The sequence below is a fragment of the Alternaria ethzedia genome (assembly GCF_023757985.1).
Source record: "Alternaria ethzedia strain BMP 0044 chromosome Unknown scaffold_26, whole genome shotgun sequence".
NCBI lineage: Eukaryota > Fungi > Ascomycota > Dothideomycetes > Pleosporales > Pleosporaceae > Alternaria > Alternaria ethzedia.
In genome coordinates this window covers 25,528-50,110 of record NW_026056219.1, presented here as the reverse complement: position 1 = coordinate 50,110, position 24,583 = coordinate 25,528, and the positions used below count along the sequence as shown (strand labels likewise).

Sequence of the window (24,583 nt, the reverse complement as noted above, 5' to 3'; positions counted from 1 at the left end):
CATCACAACTAAGTCACTATCACCAAATCTTCTATCAACTTCCAACCTTATCTCGAGACTCACTCCACCAAGATGCATTTCCCAACTCTCCTCGGCTCTCTCGCTCTGATAGCCAACACCGCTTTCGCGGCCGACATCGTCATCAACAACAAGTGCCACTACTCTGTTTGGGTCTCAACCGTTCAGAAGGATGCAACTTCGCTGAAGGAGATTCAGCCCGGCGACACATCGACCGAGGCACAGAAACCTGCTCTCGACGGGGTTGGCGTCAGCGTCCAGGTCATCAAGCAGGACGCCTTTTCGAAGGAGCCAATCTTGAGCCTGCAGTACTCTTTGAATGGAGAAGATCTGTGGTACAGCATGGGCAACACGCCGAGCAACGACCCGAACGCTTTAGCCTTCAAAGACGAGAAGCTTCGCATCCACAACACCGACGGTCTGCCTTTTACGGAGATTGTTTGGGTCGGCAATCACAGGCCCGAGGGCACTGAACACTATCACGGCGAGGCAACCCTGACGCTTGAGCTGTGCGACGACTTTGCAAGACGCTTCAGAGCTTAAAAAGGGGACAATGGCTGAGCATGGTGGTGTCGGTAGGCGACCTTTCATGGCTGCAGAGGGTACAATGAACCAGGCGGAAATGAACAACGAAGTGGAGTAGGGTAATGGAAAGAATACAGCGTGTATGAATGTAGGGTATTAGAGAAGACGTCACTCCTTTAGGATTTGATCATTGTCGGATATAATTCAAGTGGGTCCGTTCCGGTCTTATCGAATGGCGCTCCTACCTGTTGAATCGTCCAAACTGTCTACGAAAAATGATCGTAATCTCTCAGTTAATATTGTCTGTATGCGTGACGTCAAGCTTCTGAGGTGCAAAGATAGACCCTTTTGGTAGGTTTTGTTTCGGTTCATCTAAATTGGTCCTAGCGCGGTTCCTGAACGCTAGACCCTGGCAGGTGTGTGATGCTCGATTGCCGACCCTTCGCTCTTGCAAACCACATCCCGCCGTCCGCACCTCTCTGTCGCACTGTTTCGTCAAACGCGCAGCTGTGATCTGTCATAGTCCTTGTGTCATACAGCGAGTTGACTCCAACTTCTTTTCGACGCAGCAAACACACCCCAGCATACGCGCAGCGCTGCGACTACCCTGCTTTAGACGATCAACGCCTCCTAGACCCTCGAGGGCATCATCTACCGCCATGGTTCGAAATGGCAGTCCGTCGCCAGCGGACAACTTTCCGCTGGGTCATTCTGCGACATCCCCTCAACCACAGCCTTCGAAGCGCGACAAACGGCGCAACATGCTCGCCGAGAAGCTGGCAGAGATGATGGCTACCTTCTCCGACAACCGGGACAGTCATTACAGAGCTCAGCTCGCCGCGCTCCAAGCCGACATCAACCTGATCATGAAGGCGGATCCGTATGCGAACCAGCCGCTCGAGGATAGCAATGAAGAGGCCGCCGAGCTCGTCTCGCAGATCATGGGGAACAACGTCCCTACCGCACCGAGCGCGGGTACCGACTACATTGCGCAATGTGGAAAACACTATTCTCGCTTTGTCGACGCCGTCAACGATGCGATGGAAGAGCGCGACTACAACCTGACCATGCTCTGGGTGAGTCCCACGGCTTCCTGCCGTATTGGTACGAGACGCTAACCGCCAATTACGCAGAACAAGCACGAGAACACCAAGAACGAAATCGAAAACTCACACTACTACAAAGTCCAAATCGCCGAAGAAGAACACAAGCTGCTGGCCGCCACCATCCGCGAACGACTTGTCGCAAGCATACAACAACGGACAAACAGACTGAAGCGGGAGAAGGAACAACTTGATCTGTCTGACAGCAACGCTATGCTCCTCCATCCCAATCAGTTTAGCATAGGGCATCCCGCAAGCCCTGGCGGACCGCAAGCGCCACGAAAGACCAGGAGGACAGGACACAAGTTTGGCGACGCGGAGGAGCTGGCTGCCGCCACTGAACACAAGAGAAAGCGCAAGCTGTACGAAGACCAGGACAACGATTCGCCAGGTCCATCTGGTCGCCCCACCGAGATGGGCATCGGCTCACCCTTCCGCGAAGCCAAAGCGCGCACCGTCAATGCCCAATTCGAATCGTCCGCATACTCGCTCGAGCGCCTCTTCAGCGAGAAAGAGCTCAACATGGCCATGAATCAAGCCACCATGGCCGCGTCGCACTTCTTCGCCAAGATGAAGAACACAGAGGCCGCACCGCAGGAAGCCACAACAAACGGCAACACCAACGGCGCAAACGGCGAGCACGCATCCGAGAACGGCGACGCCATGGACCAAGACCAAGACTCCGACGACGTCCCAGGCGCAACCGACATGATGCGCCAGCACTCGTCGAACCCACACGCGACCCGCGGCGCCACACGCTCAGCTCTGAACCCCACGGCGGCTATAGTGAGCGGTCAAATACCTCCGTTCATCTATAACCCGCCCTTTGTTCTAGATGCTAAGATCTTCCAGAAGATCAACGCCTCCGCACCACCACCACCTCCACTCGGCGCACACGATATCGAACAAGACCTGAAGTTGATGCTTAGAGACGCACCGCCCGACGACGATATCAACGAGAAACTTCTACAAGCTGCTTGCAACCCCGTTAAAGCGCGTGACTACCAGGTCCAGCCACCTAACTTCTCAGAGCCTGTTCATGAGATGACGAGTGCGCTTAGGAGTACGGCGCCACATCTTGAGGTTGGTGCTAGCTTGGGCGGTGTCCCGATGAGCGCACAGAGTAGTATGGCGGGGTGGTCGGACGCTGGTAACAACACTCCCCTGGGCCGTTATGGGGAGAGGGACTCGCTGACTGTCGGCGGTCATGGCGGTGGTGTTGCGATGACACGGACTGCGAGTGGGAATGGAAGGGGACGTGGTAGGGGACGCGGTGGTGGAGGGGGAAACTGAACGTGTTCCTTGCGGCTTACACTACAGTAAGAGTGGGTAGATGGAGACACACTACGATAATGTAGGCGTCCAGCTCCTTTGTTTCTTGCCTCGAACTGTAGTAGGTAGCTTGTTCAGGTCTTTCCCTCGAGTAGGATCCTACGGTGTATCAGGTTTCGCGTTACGGTCTCGCACTATATACCCACGACTGGCGTTTGGGCTCGCGGTGCACCACGGCTGTACATATGTACTTATATGAGTTGTTTGATCTCCTTTGTTTATGTCTGCAAGTATCTATTAGACTTGGGTGGAGTTCTCTGTTGGTAGTGCTTATATCAAGTATATGTCACGATTTGCCTTCGTAGCTTTACTCTGCCTTGTATGTCACAGTTTCTTATGATGAGCTATGTTGAATGAGATCTCGAGATGAGCTGGCGTTCGTGTCACGAAAGTACGCTGGCGGGCTAGCGACAGTACGACCTTGCGGAGATGTATGTACCCTGAAGGTATGCACTAACTGATAACCGTATGAGGGGTCCACCACGTTCAATAAAACAACACCCTGCAGCCTACATCGGTACAAAATCGAAAGTTTGTGGCCACATGACGCGAATGTAGACGTCTGGGTCATATATAATGTACATCTTCTGTAAATAGACGTTCGATCTCTTCCTGAAACAAGGCGAGCCCTTCAGACGGTACACCACCCACCACTAGCTCGAGAGTCAGATTATCATAGGCATCTCAAATCGACACCGCAACATCACAAATCAAAGGTACACAAAGTATTTGAAGTATTCTCTCAATTCTCTCTACACAGGATATGGAAATCCCACTATTAGAGTACATGCTATACCACCCAACTTTTCCTCCGAATCATTGATCGTTATTCATCCGATGCATTCAGTAAAAAATCCGTGAAAATGGGCTCAATGTTGGCCGTTGAAACGCCGTGAACTACCACCTTAAAGAAAGAAGAAGTCTATGCTTGAAGATGCACAAGGAGAAAGAAGACGAACAGACTGCATCAAGAAGAAGCGATCCGCTTAGTCGACCTCCTCGACAGTGGGGCCGTCGTCGCCGCCGGCACCACCAGGGGCACCACCGCCGGGCATACCGCCACCGGGCATACCGCCGGGCATGCCACCCTCACCACCGGCTCCGTAGAACTTCATCATGATGGGGTTGGCGACACCCTCAAGCTCCTTCTGCTGGGACTCGTACTCGTCCTTGGTGGCGGTCTGGTTGTCGTCGAGCCACTGGACGGTCTTGTCGATCTCGGCGGTGAGCTTCTGCTTGTCGCCGGCATCGAGCTTCTCGTCGACCTTGGAGTCGCTGAGGGTGTTGCGGAGCGAGTAGGCGTAGGACTCGAGAGCGTTCTTAGCAGAGATACGGGCAGCCTCAGCCTCGTCCTCAGCCTTGTACTTCTCAGCCTCAGCCAACATGCGCTCGATCTCCTCCTTGGACAGACGGCCCTTGTCGTTGGTGATGACAATCTTGTTGGTCTTTCCGGTACCCTTCTCGAGGGCGGAGACGTTGATGATACCGTTGGCGTCGACGTCGAAGGTGACCTCGATCTGAGGAACACCACGGGGCGCAGGTGGGATACCGGTGAGCTCGAACTTTCCGAGCAGGTTGTTGTCCTTGGTGCGAGCACGCTCACCCTCGTAGACCTGGATAAGCACACCAGGCTGGTTGTCGGAGAAAGTGGAGAAGACCTCGGACTTCTTGGTGGGGATAGTGGTGTTGCGCTTGATGAGAGCAGTCATGACACCACCAGCAGTCTCGATACCGATGGAGAGCGGCGCGACGTCGAGAAGCAGGATCTCGGAGGTGGACTTGGAAGATGTGTCACCAGACAGGATAGCGGCCTGGACGGCAGCACCGTAGGCGACAGCCTCGTCGGGGTTGATGGACTTGTTGGGCTCCTTGCCGTTGAAGAAGTCGGAGACCATCTTCTGGACCTTGGGGATACGGGTGGATCCACCGACCAAGACGATCTCGTGGACGGAGGACTTGTCAATCTTAGCGTCGCGGAGGACACGCTCGACGGGCTCCATGGTGGAGCGGAAGAGGTCCTGGCAGAGCTCTTCGAAACGGGCACGGGTGATGCTGGTGTAGAAGTCGATACCCTCGTACAGGGAGTCGATTTCGATGGAGGTCTGCGCGGACGAGGACAGGGTGCGCTTGGCCCGCTCGCAGGCGGTTCGGAGACGGCGGAGAGCACGAGCGTTGGAGGTCAAGTCCTTCTTGTGCTTGCGTCTATGAAAACAGTTAGCATGTGTTGAGGAATACAAGGCGGTCTCCATGAACAATGTGTTGTTGGAGGAGACGATGTAGGCGCCAGGGTGATTTTTGTTTGTACTTACTTGAACTCGTTGGTGAAGTGGTTGACCAGACGGTTGTCGAAGTCCTCACCACCCAAGTGGGTGTCTCCGGCAGTAGACTTGACCTCGAAGATACCCTCCTCAATGGTCAAGAGGGAGACATCGAAAGTACCACCACCCAAGTCGAAGATGAGGACGTTGCGCTCACCCTCGGTCTTCTTGTCAAGACCGTAGGCGATGGCAGCGGCGGTGGGCTCGTTGATGATACGGAGGACGTTGAGGCCGGCAATGAGACCAGCATCCTTGGTGGCCTGACGTTGCGAGTCGTTGAAGTATGCGGGGACAGTGACGACAGCGTTGTTGACGGTGCCACCGAGGTAGGACTCGGCGGTTTCCCTCATCTTGACCAGGACCATGGATGAGATCTCCTCGGGTGTGAAAGTCTTCTCCTCGCCCTTGAACTCGACCTGGATGACTGGCTTGCCGCCCTTGTCGATGACCTTGAAGGGGAAGTGCTTCATGTCGGCCTGGACCTCAGCGTCGGCGAACTTGCGGCCGATGAGGCGCTTGGCGTCGAAGACGGTGTTGATAGGGTTCATGGCGACTTGGTTCTTTGCGGAGTCACCAATGAGACGCTCGGTGTCGGTGAAGGCAACGAACCTTGGACATGTTAGTAGTGGTCGTGACTGTAGGCAAGAAGTGGTGACTTACGAAGGTGTTGTCCGGTTACCCTGGTCGTTGGCGATAATCTCAATGCGGTCATCTCGGAAGATACCTACGCAAGAGTAGGTAGTACCAAGATCGATACCAATCGCGGGTGCCATGATGTCGATATGTGTGTGTAGTGGGGTATCAAAAGGGAAGAAAAAGTAGTGGTATGCTCACAAGTCGGTGACTTATAAAGGTGAGGCTTTCGCGGTGTAGTGTGGTTTGTGTTGTGTAGTGGAAAGAGAAACAGTCCCAAGGCGCGGGCAGACGAAGTTTTTGTATCGCCTGGCAGCGTGGTGTTTCTACAGAATTCCAGCGCCTTCGACGCGCCAAGCAACCAACCAGAACCTTCCCGCAAGCTCGCGCAAGCTCTGCGACCCACTAGAAACAGCTGCCTGGCACGCTTTCCGGGGGCAAATGCCTAATTCTTGTCATCCTGGCTCCACTCGCGGCTGATTGCACGGCCGCGGTATTGCGCCCAACGCCTTCTGCTCGCGGACTGTGAATCTTCGTGCATCTTCTGTCGCCGCCGCAAAGGGCGCTGGCCGCCGCCTTGCTATGACGGAGCCCTCACCCCACCAAAGCCTCAAACGGGTGACATAAGCGAGCTGCCCCGCCATGAGCGGGCCCATATGTCATTCCGCCCATAGCAACGACGGGTAGCTTCAAGTAGTTTCCAGATGTCCAGGATTTTTTCAACCGCCGCGATCGAGTGAAGTCACCGCGGCGGGGTTTGCCTACCAATACGGCCAGCGTCCTGTTTGATCGCACACGACACGTACCAACAGGCTTGTACCTTGCCACGCATATGCTTTGTTCGCGGCCTAGACAAAGGGAGCTTCAAGGTACTCGCGGCTTTCACGTGTTGCCAGGGTATTAGAGACGCGCAATCTCCTCATACAAGGAGTCACTGACCGGGTCTGCAGCCTACGTCAAGATGAAAGTGTGCAATTTAGATGACCTGATGTCAATGTAGGTTCCAGAGTGTTGAGATTTCCCCTTGAATGAGATGCGCTTTCGACACGTGGAGCAGGTCGTGGCTCCTAACACACAAAACAGTTCATGAATGTATACACCATGTCTCGCAATGTGTAACCAGTTCTTGGAAATACTAGAGATCACTTCAATGGGTGGTTGATTAGTGATTCAGCAAAGTCAAGCATCTTCCTGGTTACTCGATCCTGGTACTGCTACTTCATCCATGCTGTCTACGGCATTCTGATCTCAGCAGTATCGTGGGTATTGACGCGCAGACTGCGCAATAGTGACGCTTCTCAGCCCATAACACAAACTTAAAGTGCTAGAGTTTGCGGACGCTGGGGAACGTTACTGATACGTAGGAGGGCTTCATGTTCTTTGGTTGAAAGACTCCGTTGGGCGCGTTGGTAGTAATAACGGCACTCCTAATCTTTCGCTCGCTGTGCCTTAGGGGCTGGGAGAAACCATTCCGTTGCAGATTACATGGTGTTTCCCACTGGCTTCTGCTACGGGATCTGGAGCCCATGAGATTTTCACTGGATTCGCGCAGGTTGATCGCGTAGTCAAACTACATCCCTGGTGTATACGATGTGCCTGGGCATTGGCGGTCTGTGGGTATACGCTCAATATCATCGCCAGAGTTTACTCTTATACACCATGCTTGTGTACAGTCCCAAATCATACAGCCTCATATATCGTACATCTGTCTACCGTCTTCTACTACTCCAAATCCTCCGCCGCCCTACTAAACGCGTTCTTAACCTCCTCCCCAGGCCCTCTCTTCCTCCAAATATTTTCACTATTCGGCCCACTCTTGAGCTTCTCCTCCTTCTCGCGATACCGATCCTGAATCATCCTCTCCTTGACATCCTGTCCGCTATAGCTGTTCTTGGTGCGCATGCAGAACCAGAAGTCGTTCCAGTGATCGGAGCAGCTGCGCAGCTGGCCGTAGCGGTATAGATCGTTGAAGTGGCCGCCTAGTGAGGAGCAGTAGAAGGCGCTATCGAAAGCGGCGCGGCAGGACATTGAGCGAGGGAGGGTGGGGTCGTATTCTTCGAGAGTTTCGGCATTATTGGAGGAGGTTTGAGGATTTGAGGGAGAGGACGAAGGCGTGTTTGTGGAGAAGGATGGCGGTGCGAGGTGTGGGTGGGCGGCGTAGAAGTCGGGGTCGTGGGGTGCGGAGTCGGGTTGTTGGTGTGAAGGTGTATCTATTGTTGATGTAGGCGCATCGCTGGGCTTTTGCACTGGTGATGCTGTAGTCGATATGGTTTGTGGTTGTTGTTTCGTGGAGGCATCTGCGCCTGAGCTTGAGAAGGGCCACCAGGTCATTGTGAGGTGCGCGCGTGTGTGTAGAATCGGCGTGGTAGGTATGCGAGAGACGCGCTATTCGGAAGACTCGCGATACGAGCTGTAGCAGTCGATGGTGTGGGTTGTCGCACGTCGAAATCCTGGCAAACGTTTAATCGATATGCTGCGACGAGCGGTAACGCAATTGGTCGAGGCTAGTATGTTGTAGCTCGAATGTTCAGACGTCTAGGCTCTGGGTGCAATCCGCGGGGCTTGAGACTTGGGCAGAAATTCAAGAAATTCCCAAGGGCAATTGGCACTTCCGGCGAATCAGACATGAGACGGCCCGCACACGTGAGCGGGAAGCCTATACGCTACGTCATGCATCGCACTTGCAGCTGCCTTGGAGATCCCTCAAACTCCACCTTTACGCGTCTTGTGCGTCGTCTAATTCCTGGTTGTGCCTACACGACGTGTCGCCTTTGCGTGTGTATTCTATTCTTGACACTCCCTACGGCCTGTTAGCGATCGCCGTCTCGGTAATACTCAGCGCAGCACAACACCCAGACCTGTGCCGTATCCGCCCCACCTTGTGTTTACCACCTACAACCGCCCCAAACGTGGCATCCACGCATTGACGGCCATTCCCTATGACTCCACGCAGCCCTACGACATAACGATACCCCTCCGCCTCCGACACACCCTATACCCCGCCTACCTACCTACCTACCCCCTTCGCCCGGCCTGGGTAACGGCCCCCCACCGCCACTATGCTTGAGGGACTCGTGTCTACTCTGCTGAATCGGTTCTTGGGCATGTATGTCCAGAACTTCGATCCAAAGCAGTTGAACGTCGGCATCTGGTCTGGCGATGTCAAGCTGCGGGACCTCGAGCTCCGTCGCGAAGCCCTAGATCAGCTACGCCTCCCGCTGAACGTTGTCGAAGGACACCTTGGCTCACTCACACTATCCATACCCTGGTCGAATCTACGAGGGAAGCCGCTAAAAGTCAACATTGAGGATGTTTTTCTGCTGGCAGCGCCCAAGGAAGATGCCGACTACGACGCAGAAGAGGAGGACAAGCGTGCGCACGCCGTCAAGATGGAGAAGCTCGACAGCGCAGAGCTGCTGAAGGAGCGGAACACAGAAGGCATGAGCGCGGAAGAGCAGCAGAAGAATCAGAGTTTCACTGCGAGCTTGATCACTGCCATCGTCGACAATGTCCAAATCACAGTCAAGAACATCCACATCCGATACGAAGACTCGATCGCCGACCCCGGACACCCATTCGCCCTTGGTGTCACCCTCGCAGACTTCAGTGCTATCAGCACCGACGAGAACTGGAAGCCGACCTTCATCCAAGGCACATCCACCTCGACACACAAGCTAGCCACCCTTGGCTCGTTAGCAGTATACTGGGATACGGATGCGAAGCTCATTGGAACTGGAAAGGGCAGCCAGAGCAGCGATGAGCAGCAAATCGACCGAGCCGATTTCATTGAGCGTGCAAAGGGCATGATTGCACGAGGCGATAACCCAGACTTGGGTGATCATCAGTTCATTCTCAAGCCCATCAGCGGTCGCGCTGGTATAGAGATGGACAAAACCGGTAAAATGGACGTCGCAAAGATGAAGGCTCGACTCCTCTTCGACGAGCTTGGTTTCATCATCGACGAGGATCAATATCGCGACGCGCTCATGCTGGTCGACCTGTTCCACTACTTCATCCGCCATCAAGAGTACAAGAGGCTGCAACCCAAGTCATCACCCAAGGAGGATCCTGCTGGCTGGCTTCGCTTTGCCGGCCAGGCTGTGCTCGACAAGATTCACGAAAGGAACCGACAATGGAGCTGGGATTACTTCAAAGAGCGCCGCGACGACCGCGTACGGTACATTGAGCTCTTCAAGAAGAAGAAGCGCGAGGAGAAGCTCGATGCTACGGAAGCTGAAGATCTCGATAAGCTCGAGCGAAAGCTCAAGTACGAGGACCTCCGCTTCTGGCGCTCGCTGGCGCGCAACCAGCTACGCAAGGAAAATATCGGTGTCAAGAAGCCGCCGCCCAAGCAAACCTGGACTTCTTGGGTGTGGGGAAGTAAACAGGAAGAATCCCACGAGGACGAGAACACTCAGATGAGCGAACAGCAAAGAAAAGAGCTGTACGACGCTATCGATTGGGACGAAAAGAAGGCCATCACCGAGTCGGTGGACATGCCTCGCGAATACGTCAAGTTGGAGGTCAATATGAGCCTGCGCACCGGCAGCTTCACACTCAAGCGCGATCCCCATGGCAAATCAAACGAGATACTCCGGCTACTCTTTGACTCGTTCAGCACTCAATTCCTGCAACGCACAGATTCCATGTTCGTCAAGGTCGCGCTTGAAGGCATGCGCCTCTACGACGGTACCACAGACGGCAGTCTTTTCCCTCAAATCATCACAGTCAAGGATGCACCGCCTGTGCCGGACGACAAGCGCATTGAAGAGCTCAATGATGATGAATCACCCAAGGACGATGATGACGATGAGGAAGGCGATGAGAAAGAAGACCCGTTCTTCTTCCTTACGTTTGAGAACAACCCACTCGACGGAGCGGCCGATACAAACTTGACCATGAAGTTGAAGGGAATGGAGTTCGTCTACAACCCCAGATTCGTGGTTGAGGTGGCCAAATTCTTCAAGCCTCCAGAGCGACACATGGAGTCCATCGGCGCACTCATGGAGACTGCCGGAGCAACTGTTGAGGGCATCCGGCAACAGACGCGCGCAGGCCTGGAGTTCGCCCTTACCGAACACAAGACCATCAATGCGCAACTCGACCTGCAGGCCCCACTCATCATTGTGCCAGACTCTGTTACGAAGAAGTCGAGTAACTGTCTCATTGTCGATGCCGGTCATGTGAGTGTAACGAGCGAGCTTGTCGACAAAGATACCCTTCGCGACATACAGTCGAAGCAAAAGCAGCAGTACACGGACGAGGATTTCCGAAAGCTGGAAAAGCTCATGTACGACAAGTTCAACCTGGCGCTCCATTCGACGCAAGTGCTCATCGGACCATCCATCGAAGAAACTCGCGCGCAGCTCGAACAAGACTCCAGCTTGAAGAACTACCATATCGTTGACCGGATCAACATGGACTTCAAAATTGAGATATGCATCGTACCCAAGGCGTCAGATCTGACCAAGTTCCGCGTGTCTGGAAACCTGCCGGTGCTCCACGCATCGGTCTCAGACTCCAAGTACAAGAACCTAATGAAGCTGATCGATGTCGCTATACCCAAGTTCGACAACGATGGGCCTAAAAAGCCAGTCATTGAGGGTGCGAAGGGTCCGTCCAACCTCAAGCCCACAAGCGATGCCAAGGCTGATTCAGATCCTCTCGGGCGGACGCGCTCAAAGTCATTCGCATTTGCTGCACAAGAGCATGAGCTCGTCATGGAAGAAGAAGGTCATAATGACACAGACGAGAAGTTTGCAGATGCCCCGGAGAAGCGAGATGAGAAGAAAGAGGCACATCTACATCAGCGCAACTTCGAATTCAAGTTCACTGTCGACAAACTCAAGGGTTCGCTGTACAGAGCAGACCCAGAGGGCAGGAAATCTGATCAACTGCTGGTTGAGCTCATCGCTGAAAGCTTCGATCTTGACTTCTACCAAGAGGCTTTCGAGATGGCCGCGGATGTTCGTCTCAAGAGCTTGGCTGTGGAGGACCACGTCGAAGAGTCTACCATTCCCGAGTTCAAGAACATAATCTCGTCTGAAGATGTCTCTGCAGACGAACAGAAGGATCTCTTCACGCTCAAGTTCGTCAAGGTCAACAAGGAGTCTCCGGAGTTCCAAACCAAGTACGAGGGCATTGCGACCAACTTGGACGTGGCCGTCTCAACGATCAACCTGATAGTAACCAGGCGGTCGTTGCTCACGTTACTGGACTTCGTCCTCGATACATTCACCAATCCAGGCCAGCCGCAAAACCAGCAAGCCCAGATAACGGATAAGGAGACAGAACAAGCCGTTGCTGTCCAAACTCAAGCAGAGCCCGACAAGATACGCATTCGAGCAGAGATGAAGCGCATTGCTGTCGTTTTAAACAACGACGGAATACGGCTAGCTACGCTGAGTTTGAACTCTGGAGATGTTGGCATCTTTCTCAGTGGCAAGACGATGCGCATCGGTGGGCGACTTGGAAACCTGTCACTCATTGACGACATCAACCAAGGTGTCTCCGAAGAGTCGTCTCTCCGTCAACTTGTGACTATTGAGGGCAAGAACCTGGCCGACTTCAGTTACGAGACCTTCGATGCGGACGCGGAGAGCTACCCTGGATACGACATGGCAGTCACGCTCAAGACGGGCTCTATCAAGATCAACTTCCTGACGGAGCCATTCCGCAAGATCATGGAGTTCGCTGTCAAGTTCGGTAAGATGCAAGCCATCTTTAATGCAGCTCGTCAGGCTGCGGCGAACCAGGCGACGCAGATCCAGCAGCGAGCGACCAAGTTCCACTTCGATATCACCATCAGTACGCCCATCGTCGTCTTCCCACGCATGGTGGTATCCGACAAGCCAGATCGCGATACACTTACTGCCAACCTGGGAGAGATCTATGCCAAGAACAGCTTTGTTCCTCTTGATGATTCCAAGGGTGCCGAGACCGCGAATAAGCTTTCGGCTGGTATCAGGAACATTAAGCTGACATCGAAACTACACTACGACGAGGATCGCTCCGAGGAGTTGCAGCTGATTGACAAGGTCGATCTCGATTTCAACATCACGATGGTCGAGCACAAGGCTGGACAGAAGCGGCCGGACCTTGAGATCGACGGTTCGATGTCGGACATTAACCTGATGCTCACACCTGAACAAATGAAGTTCGCACTAGAACTGTCTCGCTCCATACCCGCAGCATTTGCTACGGAGTCTGACGCTATAGATCAAGATGTGCAGGCCGAGCTACCTCGCGAGACGACGGAGCCTGCGCGACGACTCACGGACAAGGACAACACAGAAGAAGAGTCCTCTAAGCACGCTGTGTCGTCACAAGGACCTGAGCTGCAATCTGACGGCGACAAGTGGACGAAGCTGGACTTTGTCTTCAAGGTCGGCACTATCGGATTGGAGCTTGTCAAGTCTGAGGATGCCCAGCCTGTAGGCGATGTTGAGGCCGCTAGTCTCTCGAAGTTCTCCCTCAACGACACGAACGTCAAGGTCCGCATGATCAGCGATGGAGCGATGGAGGCTGAACTAGTTGTGCAATCTTTCACGATACGAGACAGCCGTACGCAAGGAACCAACAAGTTCCGCAAGATCATGTCGCTCATCAACAACGACGTCAAGCAGCAATTCATGGCCAGTGTTTCCATTTCGGGCGGAAAAGAGAAGAGCATGATTGCGCTTCTTACTATTGACAGTCCAAGGATCATCCTGGCTCTCGATTATCTCTTTGCTCTGCAGGCCTTTGCAAACGCAGGTCTCGCTACCGATGAGCCTTTGGCTATCGAGGAGGTAGCCGAGCAAGAGGAGACTGACAGCGATGACGACATCATGTCACCAGATGGCTCTCGAACTTTAGAACTTCCAGAGCCTGCGAAAGAGCCTACCGATGGTGGTATGAACATGTCGTTCCGTGTCAACTTGGTAGATGCCCAGGTTGTGCTCATTGCCAACCCAGCCATGGCCAGCTCAGAGGCCATTGTCCTTGGCACAAAGCAAGTACTTATATCCAAGCAACAAGCAATGACGCTGCAGGTCGACAAGGTTGGCATGTTCCTATGTCGCATGGATCGCTTCGAGACCAACCGAATGCGCATTCTTGACGACTTCAGTATCCAGACCGCGCTCGACATCAGGAACCAAGGCTCAAAGTCTTCGATGATGAGCATTACCGTCGATATTGAACCTCTCGTACTTCGCTTGTCGCTCCGTGATATTCTGCTCGCTATGCAGATTGTCAACAGGGCATCAGCAATGGCAGCCCCAGCTGAGAAGAGTATGCCCTCGGCAGAAGCCAAGCAACTCAAGACGGGCACACCATCAAAGAAGGGGACTTCGCATGCAGGCAAAGCAGTCTCCAACAAGCCTCGGACCAAGTCTCTCGCGACCACCAGACGATCTAGTCAACAGGTCGGGAAGCAACAGGCACCCTCTTCTTCTGCTGTACTCAAGCGGGAAGAACTTCACATTAGCGTTGAAGGCATACGCGTTGTTCTCATCGGTGATGTACATGAGATGCCCATGCTCGACTGGCGCGTCAAGAAGTTTGGTGTCGACGTAAGAGACTGGTCAGGAGCGATGGTTGCCGACACCTCGCTTGACACCCTGGTTAACGTGTACAACTTCTCCAAGTCTGCGTGGGAGCCGCTCATCGAGCCTTGGGCCGTTGGCTTCCACATGTCCAAGGATCAGAATCCCGACAAGCTAGCCGTTGATATCTACTCGCGCAAAGCTATGGAACTCACAGTGACAGCCGCCACCATCGCGCTGGGATCTAAGTCGTTTGACTTCCTCACTAGCGAAGATGACATCTTGTCTAAACCTCGGGGTAGCGACGCTCCGTACCGTGTGCGCAACTACACTGGTTTCAGCCTCGATGTCTGGGCTGAGGGCAAGGAGCAAGAAGGCTTTGCAGCTAAGCTTGAGGACGGAGAAGAGCAGCCTTGGCGATTCGAGGACCCCATGTCGACCAGAGAGTCACTCTCCACGGATGGTGCAACCGGCATGCTTGGTATCAAGCTGCAGGGCAGTGGCTTCGATACTCTTACACGGGTACCTGTTCACCGAGAAGGCGAGTTCCTGTACAACCTCAAACCGAAGCAAGACCGCATCCAACATCGTCTATTAATCGAGGTGAAGCTTGGCGCCGACAACATCAAGAACATCACCATTCGTTCACCAATGTTGGTAGAGAACAACACTCAGATTCCGATCGAGCTTGGTATGTACAGCCCAGAAGACGGCCATCTCCTCAAAATCGACAAGATCGCTCCTGGAGATGCCAGACCAGCACCGGTCGGCGCCTGCTTCATGCACTCTATCGTCATCCGCCCCGATCAAGGCTTCGGCTATGCTTGGTCTAACGAGCGCTTGTTTTGGAAGGACTTGCTCAAGCGACCCACGAGGACCATCACTTGCCGTGGCGAGCAAGACGACCAATCGCCGCCGTTCTACTTCCAACTCCATGCGGCCTACGACAAGAAGGACCCTCTCACTGGCGTCTACCCGTACATGCGACTACGCCTCCAGGCACCAGTCGAAGTGCACAACCTTCTTCCATACGACTTCAAGTATAGGATCTACGACAGCAACACGAAGAAGGACTGGACGAACTTCCTTAGAAAGGGTGGTATCAGCCCAGTTCATGTAGTGGAACTGTCGCATCTTCTTCTCATCAGTGTTGAGATGCAGGATGGACCTTTCAAGCCCAGCAAATTTGGCATCATTAACTCGACCGATCGCGAGAGTTTTAGGAGAGAAAAGGTGTTGGAGGTCAAGGACAACAACGACACTACTCTGCACCTCAACATGCATTTCTTGTAAGTACATTGCATTGAGATCTAGTTACAAGTACTAACAGTTTTCAGCAACTTCCCCGACGGCGGCGGCGCTTTCAAGGTTGCGATCTACAGCCCTTACATCGTCCTCAACCGTACCGGTCTTCAGCTTGATGTTCGAGCTCAGCAGCTCATGGGCCAAGCCAGAGCTGCTGCTGGACAAGGTGTCGTAACAGACAACCAGGACGATGCTGGCAAGGCCTTGCCCTTCATGTTCTCTTACCCGACAGAGAACAAGAAGAACCGTGCCCTCATCAGGGTCGGCGAGTCAAACTGGAGCAAGCCTCAGAGTTTCGATGCGATCGGTAGCACATACACGGTAGCCTTGCCCTCAAAAGCGGCACGCTCTGACATGCACTTGGGTGTCTCCGTCTCAGAGGGCGAAGGCAAGTACAACTTGACCAAGACCGTTTCCATCGCACCGCGCTTCATCGTCAACAACAAGATGAAGGAGGAACTACTCATCCGAGAGCCTGGACAGTCTGATTGGATGACGGTGAAGGACGGCGAGCTGTTCCCTCTCCGCTGGCTGCGACAAGGCGGAGCACCACAATTGTCCCTCTGCTACCCCGGTGTTAACAACCAGTGGTCTTCTCCTTTCAACATCTCGAACGTCGGCAACGTCCACGTCAAGCTCTCGAAGGCTGGACAGCGCCAGAAGCTTGTTCGTGTCGACATTCTGATGGAGGCAGCAACGATCTTCTGCCATGTCAGCGTTGAGAACAAGCATTGGCCGTTCTCATTCAAGAACATGAGCGACCAAGAGTTCCTGTACTGGCAAGCTAACCCCAACCTGGATGAGGACGAGGATGACCGCGGTTCCGGTTTCCGACCGATTAGGTACCGCCTGCCTCCTAGGAGCATCATGCCATATGCGTGGGATTTCCCGGCTGCGAAGAACAAGGAGATTGTTATCAGCGCCAATGGCCGAGAGCGACATGTCAAGCTTGCCGAAATTGGTCCGCTCATTCCATTCAAGATACCGCCTGGCCAGGAACGTGGCGGCATGAAGGTCATCGATCTGAACGTCGTTGCAAAGGGTCCTACGCAGACTCTCGAAGTATCGAACTACAAGCCATCTAAGAGTATGTACAAGCAGAAGTCTGCTGGCTCATCTTCGACGGCGACCGGCTTCGAGGTTAAGGATATGGACACAGACGTCACTTTCAAGGCGCAGATACGCCTTGCTGGTATCGGCATCTCGCTCGTCAACCGCCATCTCAAGGAGCTCGTGTATGTTACACTGCGCGACATCGAGATGAAATACTCCGACTCGCCCCTCTACCAGATGGTCAACATGCAGGTCAAGTGGATTCAAGTCGACAACCAACTCTACGGCGGCATCTTCCCCATCATCTTCTACCCCAGTGTTGTTCCGAAAACGGGCAAGGAGATGGAGGCGCATCCCATCTTCCAGACGACCATCACCAAGGTCAAGGACGATTCGTATGGTGTGCTGTATATCAAGTACTTCACATTCCTGCTCCAGCAGATGACGATCGAAATCGACGAGGACTTCATCTTCGCCATGATCGACTTCGCGAATATCCCTGGTGCTTCTTGGTCCGAAGAGAAGCAGGGCAAGCTATGGGATGACAATCTCAGCATACCCGAGCCAAAGCAGGAACAATCTGGCCAGGACGTCTACTTTGAGCTTCTCCATCTGCAGCCTATGCAGATCGATCTGTCGTTCGTCCGAACAGAGCGCATCAACGCTGAGGATACCATGAGCACTTCCAACCCATTCATGTTCGCCGTCAATGTTCTCACCATGTCAATTGGCAACGTCAACGATGCACCAGTACGATACAACTCGTTGATGCTGGAGAACGCTCGCATTTCGACAACTGCGTTGATCAACAACATCAAGAACCATTACGTACAGGAGTCGCTGCGACAAGTGCACGTCATCATCGGGTCCGCCGACTTCCTCGGTAACCCAGTTGGTCTGTTCAACAACATCAGCTCTGGTGTTGCAGACATCTTCTACGAGCCATACCAGGGTCTCGTCAAATCGGATCGACCCGAAGATCTTGGAATCGGTATCGCCAAGGGTGCATCAAGTTTCGTCAAGAAGTCCGTGTTCGGATTCTCGGACAGTATGGCCAAGTTCACTGGCAGTATGTCAAAGGGTCTCTCTGCGGCCACCTTGGACAAAGAGTTCCAGGACCAGCGTCGCATGTCGCGGTCTCGCAACAGGCCCAAGCACGCACTCTACGGTATCACATCCGGTGGCAATGCTTTCGCCAGCAGTCTCGCCAGTGGTCTTGGTGGTCTCGCCCGTCACCCCATCCAAGGAGCTGAGAAGGAAGGTGCTCTTGGTTTCGTAAAGGGAGTCGGCAAAGGACTATTGGGAGTACCTACCAAGGCCGCCATCGGAGCCTTTGATCTTGCTTCCAACATGGCAGAAGGTGTGCGCAACACAACCACCGTCTTCGACCAAGAAGGCCTTGACCGCGTGCGCCTCACGCGCTTCATCGGCACAGATGGCATTGTGCGCCCCTACTCTCAACGCGAAGCGCTCGGTCAATTCTGGCTGAAGACACTTGATAACGGCAAGTACTTCAACGAAGACTACATTGCGCATCTGGAGCTGCAGAACAAGGAGATGCTCGTCATGCTCACATACAATGGCCTTATGATGGTGCGCACAAAGAAGCTGCAGACTGAATGGGATGTACCCCTCAAGGACGTCCAGACCATCAGCAAGGAGAGGACTGGACTGGGCATTACGCTCAAGGGAGGCACGAATGGGCCTTTCATCCCGGTTAGTGATGAGGAGAGTAGGAACTGGTTCTACCGACAGGTTGCTGTGGGTGTTAATGCTTATAATGACCGGTGGAACGCGAAGGGCTGATTGAAATGGGGAATGGGTGAGTAGAAAGGGAGGTTTAATGAGGTTTATGAGTACATGGCATAGCGTGGTTTTGGTATGAGTTTGCGGTTTCGATTGGACTCCTATAATGTATACTCTTTCTATCAATCAGACAGTTTTTCTCTTGGAGCAATGGAGCAACATGATCGTGCGTCATCTTCAGGTGGACTTGTCAGCATGGCCGGGCTGGAGCGAGGCTGGGCCGAATTATGATCGAACCGATAACATGGCGCGTGAAAGCCCCACCGCGCAACGGCACATTTTGTCTCATGGTGACAGCTCCTTCGCGTTATTTACGGGTCGCGGCACCGTTGCGATCCACTACGAGACAAGGATCACGATTGCGATGCCGAAGCATGGCCGGCGATGATGAAAAGCATGCATGACGTCAGACTGGCGTCGCGCGTCAACCTGCGGGGGAAGCTTGTAGCTGGAATCGCAAAGTACTATCTAACCCTATCTTCTCTTGTCTTCTCCCCAAATATACCCAGCTCGTACTTTGTGTACATTACTGCACCCGCGTTTTCCACCTCCCTTTGCTTTTCCCTATCACATCTTACCTACATACCCAGGTGCCCGCTAATCTAATATGCTTCGCAACGGAGCGTCGCGCCTCGCGCTGAGGTCCGTAGCAGCGCCCCAGTCGGCACGCCCGGCTGCGAGCTTCACACGCACAACACCTTCTTCCCTGAAATGGGCAACACAATTTGGTTCTCTGGCTGCGCGGAGACCGCAATTAGCTGCGCAATGGAAGCCTGCGTCTGCGGTCTTGCGCCGCAGCATGGCGGATAAGACGTTGACGGAAGGGCAGAAGCAGGCGGAGAGCAGATATGCGCACGAGAAGATTAAGCCTACGCCCGAGACGGTGACGAGTACTAGTTCGACGCATCCGATGTTTTCGGAGGTGGGCACCGAGCAGCCGCAGAATGAGGTGGATATGGCGGCGGGGTTGAAGCATGATGTGGTATGTATACCAAGTTCTTTCTGCACAATCGTGACGACGTGTTTTGGTTGTGGTCTCTAACAAATACCAGGGCACAATCAAAGAGACATTCTCTCTGGCTGAAGTCCCTCGCGAAGCATACTACATGGGTCTCGCAGGCACGCTTCCCTACCTCGCAACCTCCATCTCTACCGTGTATCTCTCCTGGGAACTAAACCACTCCACCGCGGGTTACGGCATGATCTTCTCTCAAAAAGACGCTACATATCTCCTCTCCCTTATCGAACCCCTCCAAATCGGATACGGCGCGTCCATCTTGAGTTTCCTCGGCGCTATCCACTGGGGACTAGAGTGGGCAGGCTACGGAGGCACACAGGGCTACAAGCGCTATGCAATTGGCGTTGTAGCACCCATGGTAGCATGGTCAACACTACTCATGCCCGTTGAAGGCGCGCTCATCTCGCAATTCTTGGGTTTCGTTGGGTTGTACTATGTTGATACTCGTACGTCCTTCCCCCCCCCCCAACCCGTCCCAATAATCTATACTGACACAACACACAGGCGTAAGCCGCCTCGGCTGGACACCCAACTGGTACGCCGTATACCGCTTCGTCCTCACCGCCATCGTCGGAGCCAGTATCGTCCTCACTCTCATCTCTCGCAGCGAGCTTCCGGAACATATCCCTGGTCCTGTTGACCGCGAGAAGGTTTTCAAGGAGGAGGGTTCCAGCGAGGAGAAGCTGGCTAAGCATGAACATGCGGCTGTCGAGAAGAAGAAGAATGCTGCAAGGAGTGATAACAGGGGTGAGAAATAAACGTGTGCGTGCGGGAGGAATTCGAGAAGGTGTGGCTCTTTTTTTTTCTGGCGACGAGGCGTTCCTGGTGAGGAGCCCATGGTCGTGTTTTTTTGGCTTGTGTATATAGTTGAGTACCCTGCTTTGGCGTGCGATATATTGAAACGGAATCATCCTGTTATCTGACTTGTCTGTTGGTCGCGTGAGCTATGATTGCGATTGTTGGACATGTTCTTGCGACAGTCCAGTCACGCTTCCTCGGATATCTACGCAAAAACATGTACATTTTAATTTCGAGCAAGCATGGAAATAACATGCTGCGAACATCTCTCCTATAACAAAAGGACATGGATATATGCGACTACATAGCAAGAATGCGAAAGACAGCGCAACCAGGGTCAGGCCATCCGCGTACCAATGGCAACTGTGGCACCTCCGCCCTTGGCTCCGCAGTCCACACCTTGCACATGCGCCGATCGTCATCGCTCCCACCTGTCCCCAACCCACCAACCCTCATTCACCACCCCAGCCACGACACCTCACCCGAACCATGTTATAATCACCCCAAATCGCAATCGCAATCGCAATCGCACAACCTTCTCCCCACCCCCCGCTTTCCCACCAAAACGCGACAATGATCTCCTCGGGCTTCACCAACGCGCCCGTAACGCAATTCCTCGTCTTCGGCACCGTCATTGGCGCGCTGCTGGCCGCGATTACGGATTCGAGATTCTATCTGCATATTCAGGTTGTGCCGCATTTGTGGGGGTATGGGCAGTTTTGGAGGTGTGGGGTTTGGATGGTATGTTTTATTTCATTTGGGGAGAGATGGGGAGGAATGGATGGGAATGGATGGGAATGGGGTGGATGAAATGGATGAAATGGATGCTAACATGAGATTAACAGCTAAGTTTCACAAACTCAACCGAAGTCCTCTTCGCCGTCTTGACATTCTACCAACTGCGCGTTGTGGAAAGGATTTGGGGGAGTAGGAAGTTCGCTGTACGTATCCCCTCTCCCATCCCACCCCTCCATCCAATCCCCCATACCCAGCGCATCCAAGCTAACAAAACAACAGTCCTTCCTCCTCTCCACCCTCCCCTACACAACCCTCCTCCCGCCCCTCATCCTAACCTTCCTCCTCCGCCCCCTAACCCTCGGCCGCATGAACCACCTCCCCGCCGGCCCAACCCCCCTCCTCTTCGCCCTCCTCGCAAACTACTACGCCGCAATCCCGTCCACCTACCGCTACAAAATCTCTCCCTGGGCCGCCTCCACCCCATCTCCATCCCAACAATCTTTCTATCGGCGCTCCATAACGCTGACTTCGAAATCCTTGTCCTACCTTCCCCCTTTGCAACTCGCGCTATCCCAGTTCCCTGGGAGCTTACTAGCGGCGGCGGTGGGGTGGGGAGTTGGAACGGCGTATAGGCGCGATGTGCTGCCGGGGGCGGCGAGGTGGAGGGTGCCTGGGTGGGTTGTAGGTGAGGAGAGGAAAGGTGGGTTTGAGGGGTTGAGGGCGAGGTTGGAGGATGAGAGGGAGAGGGAGGGGGGTGGGGCGGGGTTGGCGACGGGGATTTTGGCGGAGGGGGCGGGGGAGGCGAGGCAGAGGAGGACGCTTGGGGATGTTGTTGCTGAGCAGTTTAGGGGGAGGGGGTAGATTGGGATTGTAACATTTCACGGGGGTATGAGTTGGTTTGGGATTCGCTTGTTTTGGATATGTGTGATCATGATTTACTTCACTTATGTGTTATGGAAAAGATATGAGGATGGGTGATGTTATTATATAATGTTACGTCGATATACTCGACTAATGATACAGTTTCCTCCTTCTCTGCCCTCTAGACAGACAGATAAAAGCCGAACGTAGACGCGAAACAAAGCCGCAATCTCAAATATACCACTCCCACGCTATTGAATGACCTCCTCGCGGAGTAAATTATCTTCCTTCTCAAACGCCGTTATCAAAACCCACAAAAATACGGCCGTACAATCATTAAAAACCCAAAGAAAAACTACCGTAAAGAAAACACCGAATCCCTCGACCCCTTACCCCCCCTCATCTTACTCATAAAATCCTCCGTACTCTCCTTCGCATTAAACAGCAGGTCCTTCTCCACAGCCACCACAGGATGGCTATTCAGCGCACTCGAAGGCGTAGGCGTAGGTCTACGACTTCGATACTGACCCGTTGTACTACTACTCCGCGTCCGCTGCGTAGTACTAGGACGAGCAACAACAGCAGGAGTAGGATTTGGCCCGGCGTCATAACCACGTGGCACTTGTATGCCCTGTGCTTGAATCTCCTGAGCCATGACTTGAGAGTGAGTTAAACGATCGAGGCTGCGCCACCATTGGTCTTTGGCTCGACGGGGATCTAACGAGCTGGTTAGATCGAGGGTGGAGGTGTTGGAGGCGGGGGAGTAGGGGGTGTAGGAGGGGGGTGGGGTGGTGGATTCCCACCCTGGAGCTATGGAATGGCGGTTCGTTTGGGGGGTTCGCGCGTCGATGGAGGAGGAGCGGTGGCGTGGGGAGGTGCGTTGGGGTGACTCGGTTGAACGATCGGTGGTTCGGTGTCTGCTGCTGCTGCGGGCAGGGACGTGAGGGGAGGCCTCGCGGGTGGAGTGGTGGCGGCCTAGGGAACTGCCGGGGGTGGTTGTGGTACTAGGGATGTAGCTTGAGGATGGGCGTTGGTCGGTTGATGCTCGGCTTGAGGGTTTGCGGGGGCGGTATAGACCGCGTAGACCGTCTGGTTGGCGGTCAGGAGCTTGAGGGGCAACTGTGTGCGGTCGTGGTGGGGAGATCTCTGCTGCGTCCATCAAAGACAGTGGACGTGGCTGATCGATTTGGCGAACGTGCTCACGGCGTCTGGAGGGAGTGGCAGACCTGTCATCCGCTACGATAGAAGGAACCTGTTGCTGGTGGGCCGTAGGAACTGCGGGAACTTCTTCTGGCGTTGGAGAAAGAGACGCATCACGTAGTGCCTTCAGGGATACTGCAGACATGCGCTCACTCAGATCACGAGCAGACCGTCGTCGCTCTTCCTTCAGATCAAGGAACTTCTTCGACCGTTCTGAAGGCGTAAACGACCTGATGGACGCACTGCTATGCTTGGCTTGCGGCGATTCAGGCTGGCTGTAGTAATCCGAATCGAAGTGCGAAGTAGAGGGCCGCGACTCGTCCACACTGAAGACGCGAAGTGGAAACTTGCCCGGGCTGTTGACGAGCGTGCTAGCAGGGGAATGGCTTTCTATAGCCATGACTCGCTGTTTGAGTTGCTTGACTTCTTCCGAAAGCAACTCCTTCTCTTCCTCCATCATGATGATGGTCTCGGCAGCTTCTTCGATGGCGAGCTCGTGATCTGTCCAGTGTGCCGCGCTCTCGCTCGCTATAGCGGTGAGCTCGATGTTGGTCTTCCGATGCTCCTCGTCGATTTCTCGCAGCTTCGTCATCTCTTCATCCATCTTTTCCATTTTGAGTCTGAGTTGCTTGTTCTCCGCACTCAGCTCGTAGTTCAAATCCTCTAGTGGCTCCATCCGTTCGATTTGTTCTTTGGCGGCAGTCAAATCATGCTGCAGCACCTTGTTGTCCTTCCTCAGCAGCTCCACTCGCATGTTGGCAGTCATGAGCGTCTGTTTCAGCTTGTCGATCTCGTCTGTGAGTTCTCGACTCGTCCTGGACTGCGGTGGACGAGCATCGCTGGGCCGGCGTCGTCGGATGGGCGAAACCGGGGTCATCTGTTCTTCTGTGAGGGCGAATTGATCAAAGATATCAGGCGAAGTCTTAGGCGTGCATATCTCCGGAGGCTTCTGTGCTGGTGGTGGGGGCACTTTGATATCCTGAGGTGAAGGAGTAGGCGTACCCTGTGCCCTCCGTGCTTGAAGCGCATGCCGTAGGTATTCTGATTTCGGTGCCAGGGAGTTCGATCGAGAAAGCGTAGGTCGGGTCTGGTCGGGGGTAGACGGCCTAAAGTCTATCCCACGCGAGGAACCATGTGATGAAGAGGTGTTCGACATGTTGGTGTGGAGTTCCGGTGAATAACTGCGACCGGCAGTATTATAGGTAGACTTGCAGTGTTCTCAATCCAGCAGAAACAGCGCTTTGTTCGCGAGAGAAAGCTGGTCGCCGACAATGCGATTGTATAGTTCAAGTCCTGTGCGCGAACAATGTATGCGCCTCCAGTTCTAGCAATCGTCACGCGACCAAG

The 24,583-nt window shown here is 53.9% G+C and overlaps 7 protein-coding genes across 7 annotated transcripts; 4 read left to right on the top strand and 3 right to left on the bottom strand.

Annotated features, from left to right (window-relative positions):
- Positions 1–72: 72 nt before the first annotated feature.
- Positions 73–561, top strand: J4E87_008349 (uncharacterized protein; the record flags this gene model as incomplete). Its single annotated transcript, XM_049379939.1, has 1 exon — positions 73–561. One exon carries the CDS (start codon positions 73–75, stop codon positions 559–561), a length of 489 nt encoding a protein of 162 aa, XP_049230208.1.
- A 641-nt stretch (positions 562–1,202) lies between these two features.
- Positions 1,203–2,939, top strand: J4E87_008348 (uncharacterized protein; the record flags this gene model as incomplete). Its single annotated transcript, XM_049379938.1, has 2 exons — positions 1,203–1,619; positions 1,677–2,939. 2 exons carry the CDS (start codon positions 1,203–1,205, stop codon positions 2,937–2,939), a joined length of 1,680 nt encoding a protein of 559 aa, XP_049230207.1.
- A 1,025-nt stretch (positions 2,940–3,964) lies between these two features.
- J4E87_008347 (uncharacterized protein) lies at positions 3,965–6,069 on the bottom strand (the record flags this gene model as incomplete). Its single annotated transcript, XM_049379937.1, has 3 exons — positions 3,965–5,180; positions 5,288–5,905; positions 5,957–6,069. 3 exons carry the CDS (start codon positions 6,067–6,069, stop codon positions 3,965–3,967), a joined length of 1,947 nt encoding a protein of 648 aa, XP_049230206.1.
- Positions 6,070–7,651: 1,582 nt separating this feature from the next.
- Positions 7,652–8,260, bottom strand: J4E87_008346 (uncharacterized protein; the record flags this gene model as incomplete). Its single annotated transcript, XM_049379936.1, has 1 exon — positions 7,652–8,260. The coding sequence occupies one exon, from the start codon at positions 8,258–8,260 to the stop codon at positions 7,652–7,654; it is 609 nt and encodes a 202-aa protein (XP_049230205.1).
- Positions 8,261–8,988: 728 nt separating this feature from the next.
- Positions 8,989–18,621, top strand: J4E87_008345 (uncharacterized protein; the record flags this gene model as incomplete). The annotated part of the gene is made up of 2 exons (XM_049379935.1): positions 8,989–15,746; positions 15,795–18,621. 2 exons carry the CDS (start codon positions 8,989–8,991, stop codon positions 18,619–18,621), a joined length of 9,585 nt encoding a protein of 3,194 aa, XP_049230204.1.
- Positions 18,622–19,228: 607 nt separating this feature from the next.
- J4E87_008344 (uncharacterized protein) lies at positions 19,229–20,397 on the top strand (the record flags this gene model as incomplete). Its single annotated transcript, XM_049379934.1, has 3 exons — positions 19,229–19,603; positions 19,674–20,085; positions 20,144–20,397. 3 exons carry the CDS (start codon positions 19,229–19,231, stop codon positions 20,395–20,397), a joined length of 1,041 nt encoding a protein of 346 aa, XP_049230203.1.
- A 2,643-nt stretch (positions 20,398–23,040) lies between these two features.
- Positions 23,041–24,392, bottom strand: J4E87_008343 (uncharacterized protein; the record flags this gene model as incomplete). Its single annotated transcript, XM_049379933.1, has 2 exons — positions 23,041–23,125; positions 23,263–24,392. The coding sequence occupies 2 exons, from the start codon at positions 24,390–24,392 to the stop codon at positions 23,041–23,043; spliced, it is 1,215 nt and encodes a 404-aa protein (XP_049230202.1).
- Positions 24,393–24,583: the final 191 nt, after the last annotated feature.